Raw genomic sequence first — 10041 nt, forward strand, 5'->3', positions numbered from 1 at the left:
TGCTCTAAGACCCAAGTCTTACACAAGGAGGCTTGGGGTGCCTTGCTACCATCTTAGACACTTGATGTCCTTGTGTTCCTGCAAGGAGAGCCCATATTTCTTACCTCTCCAGGCATGGCTGCAGTGTGTATGTGGATTTCCCTCCTGTGCAAGTTAAATATGAAATGGCTCCTTTGTGTCTTTGTATCTTTGTAAAAACATCCTATGAAGATATGATGCTCAAATAGAACTTTTTCTCTGAAAGCCCAGGTAGTTACCACAGAGTACTGAGTTAATCACATATGTGTATTCTCATGCTGTTACAATCTACTCTGAGGCTTGTAAACTGTATCTCCATTTTCTTGTGGAATTTTCCTGAGTCTCCTCCAGGATTTGAGCTCCTGTGAGTGTTCAGCTTGGCTCTGTTCTACTCTGTTAATCTCAGCTCCTTCCCTACCACTTCAGAGTCAATCCCCTTCCCCACAATCCAAGCTGTTTCACATTCATTTCTGCAGCTGAAGAGAGCTCCTTTAGCAGTGGAATCCATCCAAGAGGCAATGGGAATGGGTAAGGACCATGAGGCAACTGTTGCTCTTAAGTTCCTGGAGTTGCTTAAAAGGGGAGGGGATGGCAGCTAGATAGTTTTGTTGAGAAAAGTTCCAGAAGAATTGGCTCTGGAGAGACAAAAGAGAGCACGAGGACAGTTCTGGGATCTCCTTTCTTGTTTTGATCCACACAAAATTTATTGAATTTTATTCTTGCCTAGATTTACTTTTCATATATAAGAAAACAGTGGTCACATCTATTTGAAAAACAGACAAAATCCAAACAACCCTCTCCCAAACCCCCCAACAATCTAATGTGGATTAAATGGCTTCCATTGGCCAACCACTTGAGGAAATATGGGAATATGATCAGATGATGTCATGGGGTGGTTTTTAGTAGTGGTAACGATGAGAAATCCTGAGATGGCTTCCAGGTAGAAATTAAAGCATGGGATCACCTGACACATGATTTTAGTCCCAAAAGTGGGCATTTTGTTACTTGTTCATAGACAAATCTACTGGCCTGTATTGAGTATGAGAGAGAGAGATTTGAGTGTGCTGGGGAGATGTAACCGTGGCCTGGGAGTTTGTGGAGGTGGAGGCTGTGCAGCCATCACTGCAGAAGTGTGTGCCTGGGAAATCCATGCCTCTCCAAGCCACCTCCAATGCTGCGATTCTGGCTTCCTGGAAGTAAGCACTGCAGAAATCTCCACCCTAAAAATGGAGCTGGCAAAGGTGGATAAGTGATTCTTTTTAGACGGACTCCAAAATTTGAGAGCTTCTTCTGAGTCTAGTAGCCATCCTTGGTTGGAAGAACTAATTTGTGTAGCTGTTATAGCCCGATCATCTACATGAATTAATAAATCTTTCTCACTAGATAGGGAGGGTGAAATGAATTCTGCACAGAGAATAGCTCCACACAGGTGCCACTTCCATCACATTATGTAAATAGCCTGTGACTAATAGAGAAGCCTATGAAATGAGATAAAAGGCATCAGTCAGTGCATTTGCATAGAAACCAAGCTATATGCCAAAGGAACCTTGTTTAAACATGAGTGATAGCAGACAAGATAATTCTAAGGTTGTCATTGTGGAACATTTTTAAGTGTCTTATTAGCATAGAATTGAAAGGACAATGTTGTTTTATATCTATGGAGTCTATGAAGTTCCACTAAGTACATCTGCATTCTGTCTGACCCTTTGTCGTGAGGTTACTCAAAGCTTTGCTATAGATTTGCTCTCCTCTCAGAGTGTTAATCAAAACAATAAGGAAGAAAAATATTTATATGATGAAGTAAACTTCATATACATCTAAGAGCTTGGTTTATCATCTGTCTACTGTGATGGGCCTGGAGGAAGTGGGGTGTTGGGAGGAAACTTGAAAAAGGCAAATCTGTGAATATGAAGGATGATACTTCTCCTGAAAGCTAAATCCTGTTTTATTTCCATTAGATAACATCCAGAGCTGCAAGGAGATGGCTCTATTCTGTTGGCCACTCTGTGAATTTTGTAGAACAGCCCCTGCCCCACACAATCTGTGTGTGAGGAACAGGAGGAGGAGGTTGGGAAAGGAGGTGCAGGGCTTAGAGGACTTTCTGTAGTTAGACCATGATAGTTTGTGAGCCCAAAGGTAATATTTTGGTTAAAAAAACCCTCTCTGTCAGTGGTGATGTTTTATCATCTTCTTTTTACTTTGTTCTTACTCTGCTCCATTGGCCATTTCAACCTGAGAAAAGTGTCAGAAATGTTTTAAAATGCCCTTCATGCCCACATGAGCAACCTAGTGGAAGGTGTCCCTGCTGAAGGCAGGGGGGTTGGGACTGGATGATCTTTAAGGTCCCTTCCAATCCAAACCATTCTGTGATTCTATGATGCATTTACGACATGTAATGGGGACACAGTGTGGCAACTTGTGTGCAGTTTCTTTCTTGTTTGTTTGTTTTTTTTTAACCTCAAAGGATCCCAAATGCTGGGGCAAAACTGTGTCATCTCTCTGAAATTCTGATACCCTTCATGGGCAGTGAACAGCCTGTGTTCTTGCTGGTCTGAAGCTGTGCATCTTCTGCTCAGGTAGTGATAGGAGTGTAATAATCTGTGAGATATTTATTCTTTCAAATTTGGTTAAGATTGGCCAATGGCTCAGATGTTATCGGGGTCAAAAGGACAGAAACATAATGGTATAAGCTCTGTTTCTGTAGGAATGTAGGCTAAAATCAAGATGGGCTTCGAGAGGCATGGAGCAGAGCTTGCTAAATAAAAACGATGGCATCAAATGACATGTAATTGTCTCATATGGAACACATAGAATCATAGAATGGTTTGGATTGGAAGGGACCTTGAAGATCACCCAGTTCCAATCCACCCTGCCATCAGCAGGGACACCTTCCACTAGACCAGGTTGCTCAAAGCCTCATCCAGCCTGGCCTTCAACACTTTCAGGGAGAAGCAGCCACAGCTTCTCTGGGCAACCTGTTCCAGTGTCTGACCACCCTCACAGTGAAGAATTTCTTCCTAATATCTCATCTAAACCTCCCCTCTTTCAGCTTAAACCCATTTCCCCTTGTTTTGTCATTAACTGCCCTTATGAACATTTCTATAATTATGTGGTTACCTGTCTTGCTAGAATTTCTGTTTCTTTCTAGGATCTGTGTCATATTCAGACACTTCTTAGATGCAAAATTTGTCTCCCTAAAAGTCAGCTCTAGTGATTTTCAGAATTGTAGCTGTTTCTGTACAGTTTAGTGCACTGTTAATTTACAGTTATGTCAGGGTGAAATATTCTTGCCTTGCAATTGATGCAGCTGTGATGTAACTTCAAAAAATCCAATACAAGAAATAGAACCAGAGTATCATTTGCCACTTGTAGTGGATCAAGGTTGGGTAAAATAAAAGCATCTCATCTTCAGGGCTGGAATCTGTGCCAGTAACATGTGTCATTGTTAAATCCCAGCAGTTTTTATCATATGTGATAAAATATAATGCAGGCAAATGTGGTGTGAATATTTTGGCTTAAGCAAGAAAAATCCAAAGTATCTTTCCCCTACTTAGATACTGGTGAATTAAAACACAGTAGTAGATGCTACTTTGGAAACCAATATATATCACCTGGGCTGCAATGCAGCACTCAGAAGAGCTCTTTCAGTATTTGTGCTATATATAAAATATCCTGAGCTGCTGAAGGGAAACTTCCACTCTGACAAATTGCACAGGTTATTCAATATATCTGTCAAATGTCTAAGAAAAGAGTATTCCAAACACATTGTTTATATTTGAGTACAAATCATAAAGTACCATAGTAAAGATGTTGCTCTGCCCTTGAGGCATAAATTCACTTGAAACCTCCCTGGTTTATGATTTTGTCCTTCTCCACCAAAAAGTATGTCAGCACCATGAGCCCTGAGAAGGTTCTCTAGCTATTTTTAAGTCCTTGTTCCTCCTGGAAACAACAAATATTTAATTTTTCACTGATCTCTGTTTGTCTAATAAGTGAACATGTGAAATGTTAAACCAATTTCCAGAACTGTTTGTATGAGAACTATCCGATCAAGATTATAGGCAGTAGAATTTACCAGCTGAGCAACATAGCAATTTTATACAGGGTAATATTTATTTGTCAGTAGACAGAAGGAATCAAAGTATATAAATAACACACAGCAATGGCACTGCTTTTGTCCACATACATAATTATAGTCAATAATCAATTAAGCTTTCTGTTCAACAGAATCATTTGCACAATGAATTCCCATTTCCCAAGTATCTAACTCTAGTTCTGTGTGCTCACAGTCAAATCCATCAACTATCAAATGCAAATACATGTAAGGTTATATTCATTTACAAGACGTTTATAAATGTTTTGGTCTGGTCTACGTGACCGAACCACTTGAACAAAGCTCTGATGCAGATTTTTTTGTTTTAAAACATCACTGCTAAGACTTTGTTTGTACATTTGGATGATGTTCTGGAGTTCAGGTTCCCCTTCTAGCTTTCAGTCTTTAATTCTGTGTTTCTGCTCCTCCGAGGAAGCTCACAGTCCTCCATCAGGCTGCATCCAGTACCAACTTAACATTCTGTTATAATTTTGTCTGCTTGCTATACCAATAAAATAAGGGAAAATAAAGTTTTCAGCTTTACCTAAGACGAGGCAACATTTGTCAGACTTGAACAATCTTTAAATATTGTGTATTGCACAGTTATACAGATCACCATCACACACCACATTGGAGTCTGTAATGCTTTTGTATTAAAAATAAGTAACTTCTCTTTGTCTGTTCCTATTCCTCTCAAAGTCAGTTCACTCCTATTGACTTGTCTGGAAATTAGGAATCAGACTGAATATAAAGCCTGTGGATGTAATAAGAGAACATGCAGCCTGAAGGGCGATGTCTTCCAGCCAGTGATGATACTCTGTTCAGTTAGCAGCGATTTTGAGAAGTGCAGCAGTAAGAAAAAGAGATACTTGATAACTGAATGCTCAGAATAGAAATGGAGCATCAGCACTTGAGGCAAATGAAAGGGTAAGGAAAAACGACAAGAGGAAATCAAGGCACAAGTGTTATTATTCAGACTGGATTCTGAAGCAGTCTCACTGCTCAGAGAGCTTCCACCTGGTAATGAAGGACCCTTCTTATGCCAAGCTTCAGACTGGAAAAATGGATTGCTTAGCTCTGATCAGGATGTCAGGAGTAGACAACTGGTGTTACAAAAACCAATAGCAAATTTAATTTTTTATTTTATTTTTTTTGTTGGGCACATACTGCCCAAGAACTTATAAGCAGAGACAGTAAAGGGAGATTGTCCATCAGCATCCTTGGCCTTCTCATAAGGTCAGAAGAGCTTCTGCTGGCTTTCTGACCACATAATTCAGACCAGTGTTCATTTCATGACTGTATTTAAACCACTTAGGGCCTGATACTAAAAACTCCTCTGCTGTAAAGCTAAGCTCACTTGGGCATGCCTATGGGATGGGAATACTGGGATAGGAGCCACCTGGGCCAAGTTCCCACCCAGGAATCTCAGCTGGGTCTAATTCAAACACTAAATACTCTCTGAGATGTTTGCCATGATGAGAACTGGAGTAATCTGAATTATTGTGTCTGATATGAATTAATTAGAGTATATTGCGAATGTCAGGTGCTTGTAAATTCCTTCAAGCAGGAGCCCTGAAGCTGTAGACAATGTGCTTAAATATAAGGAAGATGGTGATAGCTGTTTGTGTTCCAAACTGGGAGAAATCCAGCTGATAACCCAGCCTCTAGCAGGTATGTCACCATAATTTGTTAAAATGCTCTGTTCAGTGAACGATCTTCTGACGTGGGTACTGGAATCTCCAAGAAAAGTGGAATTCCTGGGTCAGATTTGCTCTCAGTGAAGCAAGTTAAATGAAGATAATGAATCACTTTATTACCCTGGAGTCTCCCTGAAGGAACAGAGAACCATGTCCATCACCTCCCCTTCACCAGAGCAAACATCAGCCACTCTGATTCTCTCAGCAATAGGGTTGGCTGAAATTAACTGCTCTCTACTTGGTTAAACGCCTGTTGTGCTGGACAAGCAGATGGTGTGTATCAGCAATGAAGGGAGCCCAGCAACTGAGGGTAGGAGTTAATGGAAATAATTAATACTAAGATACTCTCAGCTGTCTGATCATTAGCCATTACTAAGTATTTAGCAGTCTGCTGCTTTTTCCTTTCTGTGATGCACAAGACAGGTGTTTAAGCTGTGGTTATTTATGCGCTCTACTTCACCTGTGTGATATTTGATCTAATTAGAAAAAAATACTAAATTATTTCAAAAACTAATTCATGCCTTCCACTCAAATACTCGTTACCACGTCAGTAATTCTGCCTTCCTTGCTCTTGTGAGTAGTGCTGCCCTTATGGCTTCAGTGGGATCGGGCCCTAAGAGAATTCAATGAGTCTTTTTGCTCGGTGTAAATCAGGAAGCACTTCACAATCCACCAAGTCTGCAAGAGCTTGTGAGGCTTCTCTCCCAGAGCTCCTCTGATGAGCAGAGTAATGCAGGCAGTTTGCACTAATGCTGTAGCAGCAGAACAAGAGAACTATGACCTGAGGAGTTCCTTTAAGAGCTGTATGATTACAGAAAATGATGGTCCCTATCCAGGAGAATTTTATAACCTTAAGGTAAGTTTCATCATAGTTGAATCATCAAGAAGCTGATTGTAATCTGAATGTTAATGCTTTTTGCTTAAGTGTGGGCATTAGTAAATTGCTAAAGTTAGAGAATAAATTACAAGAAGTGTTATGTATGAGTGTTAAAACAAGGCTAGATTTTGGAACTCAATAAACAAAAAAAAGGAGGGACTTTAGCAACACAGGTAGTTAATTGTATTTAACTTGAACAAATAAATCAAGTTTACTTCTAAGGTGGTGAGTTGTTGGACTAAAGTGTACTAAGTCTGGTATTTAAACACTCCAATTTTAACTGAGTATTTATGTTGGCATCATAGCATGGGTGAAGAATGTGTTTGGTTACTCTTTATCACCAAACTGCGTAATACTTTTTAATGTGTTTTAGTTTGAGGGAAGGTGTGTTCAGTATTACACCTTTGGGCTTCTATGCACTGCACAGAACAAAGTATTTTGAGACCTAGTCCAACAGAAATTACTACGTCTGCCTCCAGTGTGGCCTCTTGCTAGTGCAGAAATGTGGAGATAGATATTTCTGAAATTAAAACACAAAGTTTTCTACTCAAAGAGAAACCTATAATCTGGATAGGTAGCTAAACCAAAATTCACTCTGAATTCATAGTATTCTTATTTGACAGTGGAGATTCTCAAAGGTCTGTTTTAAGGACCAGTGATGATGGTAACAGAGAAAGCAATGATCTACACTGGTGGTTTGGAGTAGAGTGCAATGCTTTTAGGAGAAATGTTAAATACATATTTCATCTAGAAAAGCAGCGATCTGAGTGGCATTTGCAGTACATCAAATAGAGCCTGCATTAGTGCTCATTTAAAAAAAAAAACCCCTAAAACCATCCCAACTCCAGCCTTTTCCTTTGTTAAGATACAATTTCTAGGCTGAACTGATAGTAAACGAAAGCAAAGTGCTTGCTGGGGCTGAAAGGGAGATGGTGGAGGCTTTGGATAACATAAGGGGCTTCCTCCAGTGGGAACTGCCCATAAACTGTTGTGCAGATTAACCAGAGAGCTGAGTCTGTAGTGTTGGAAAATTAAAAGGTCAGAAACCAGTCAGTGCAAAGGCTGATGAAGTTAGGAATGAAATTCATGGGTTACTGGGGTGACGCCAGTTGCTTAGGAAGGACAACCACAACAGTGGCTGAAATGAAATTATGGATTAACTAAGATGTTAATACTGATTAAAATTCATTATTATTGATCTTTAGGACTCTGGAAAGTGGTTTATTAGCATTAATACCATCATAAAGTACCTGTTAAGAGTACACCTATAGGAGTATAATCCTGTCTTTGCTGAACTAAATGGCGAAGGCTTCCTCTAAACTCGGCAGTGAGCTGAGTTTGATCAAGACCTACAGACATGATCAAGACCTACAGAAAGTGATCGTCTGCAACGAAATACAAAATTTTGGAAACTGCTGTTGGATTAATTTAGATATCCACAGGGGGATTATTTGATTTCAGAGATCCCTTAGATGCATCAGTTTGCAGATTTGAAAGGGCGATATTTTCATATTCCTCTTGTGATGCTGAGCATCTGCAGTGGTGAACTAACACTATCAAATCCTTCTGGAAATTCTTGTTGAGAAATCCATAAAAGATGGGATTGATACATGTTGAGATCATGGCCACGAGGTGGCATATGGTAAATGCTAGATTATGATTACAGCTCATTAGTGCCTCATAGTTCCAGTCAAAAACAACATTGAATATATTAAGAGGCAGCCAGCAAGCTGCAAAAGTCACAACAATGGATATCAACATCATATTAATCCTTTTGTTTTCACTCAGTCTGCTCTCATTCTCTCTTATCCTGTCTATTTTACCATGTCTCCTTCGAAGACATACAAATATCCTGAGGTAACAAATAAAAATAAACCCCAGTGGGAAGCAGTACTGGAAAACCAGTAGACTAGTGGTAAAAACCAGTCGTTCTGTAACGGATGGCCATGCTTCGATGCAAGCAACCTTGTTCTTGTAGAAATCATTATGGAAAGAGAGATGTTTGAAAGGCTCGTCTGTTAATTGGTGAAATATTAAGAAAGGGATGGATATGATGAGGGAAAACCCCCAGATGAAAAGAATTCCCCAGTAAGCATGCGAAATATTAGGCTTCCAGCCACGTGGGTTCACAATTAACTGGTACCTCTCAATTGCAATCAGTACGAGTGAGAAAATGGAGACTGTGACAGATATACTTTGTACGAAAGAACTTATTTTACACATAGCTTCCCCAAATATCCAGTAGTCCATTAAGGTATATGCAACTGTGACAGGAATACACATGATGCAGATCAAGACATCTGATAAAGAGAGGTTGGCAATCAAAATGTTGGTAACGTTTTGAGCTTCTTTCCGTCTCTTTATTATAATAATCAAGCAAAGATTGCCAAAAAGCCCCACTATTGTCACTAACGTGTAGGCTGTAATAAGCAGGAATTCTGCGAGGAAGGAAGGTTGGCATGTATCAAAGTTCAAAAACTGAGAAAAGCTGATGTTAGAGAGAGTTTGATTAGACAGAATCTCACTGGGATGCTGAATGGCTTTGTCCATTGTGAAGCATCTCCCAACCTATGGACAAAACCTGGTATTATTTAGAATATACTTTGTACGGCGCTTTCCAAGGCAATGATTACTGGGAATCTGTCTTTGTAGGTGGTGTCCTTGAAGTTTTGAGCAAATCTAATGTAATTAATTATAGCATTGAGAAATCCTGAAAGGAAGAACCAGTGGTTGAGTATTAATGGTTTTGTATGTGTATATGTGTGTGTGTATATATATATATATATGGGTGGAGGTTGATGCTACTTTTCTGAGGTTCTGCACTGACAGTGTTACAGAACAATAACTGATTGTGATGTACAGGAATCAGCAGTGATAGCTCTGTTTAAATGTGTATGAGCATTTTCATACAAATCCTCTTTTATCAACTTTGGATAAACTTTGCTTTTCAAAATAAAATATTTTAAGATCTATCTCAGCAAAAAATTTAGCAAGGCTTAAGGAATTCTGATTAGAATAGTCTGTTGCTTTTTTATTATCAGAAAAATGAAGAATTGAGTCCCACCATCACGTTGCTAGCTTAGACATCACACTTATATTTTCTCTGAAATGACAAAGCAATGAGAACTAATACACCAAATCCCTCTGGCTTAATCAAAATGATGTGTGCTTGAGCTTAAGTGACATTCAACACCTTTATAAATGAAATCTTTAAGGGAGTTTCCTGTTCTGCTTTTGTATTAAAGACAGAATGTCCTTTTTCCTCAAGCTCCTCTGAGAAAAATGTAAACCAAACAAAGATCACATTTTAGTTATACATACAATTATTTCCATATTGGTAGCTCCAAGGGTTGTCT

At 39.3% G+C, this 10041-nt stretch overlaps 1 protein-coding gene across 1 annotated transcript; it reads right to left on the bottom strand.

Annotated features, from left to right (window-relative positions):
* Window positions 1–8113: 8113 nt before the first annotated feature.
* Window positions 8114–9235, bottom strand: LOC104521909 (neuropeptide Y receptor type 6). Its single transcript, XM_010164043.1, has one exon. It carries the CDS (start codon window positions 9233–9235, stop codon window positions 8114–8116), a length of 1122 nt encoding a protein of 373 aa, XP_010162345.1.
* Between the last annotated feature and the right edge of the window lie 806 nt (window positions 9236–10041).

This window comes from Antrostomus carolinensis, unplaced genomic scaffold (assembly GCF_000700745.2).
Source record: "Antrostomus carolinensis isolate BGI_N321 unplaced genomic scaffold, ASM70074v2 scaffold13283, whole genome shotgun sequence".
In the NCBI taxonomy this organism is placed as follows: domain Eukaryota; kingdom Metazoa; phylum Chordata; class Aves; order Caprimulgiformes; family Caprimulgidae; genus Antrostomus; species Antrostomus carolinensis.

What these genes read in the sequence shown, in the direction of transcription:
- LOC104521909 (XM_010164043.1), bottom strand. Translation starts at nt 9,235, where the DNA reads ATGGACAAAGCCATTCAGCATCCCAGTGAGATTCTGTCTAATCAAACT.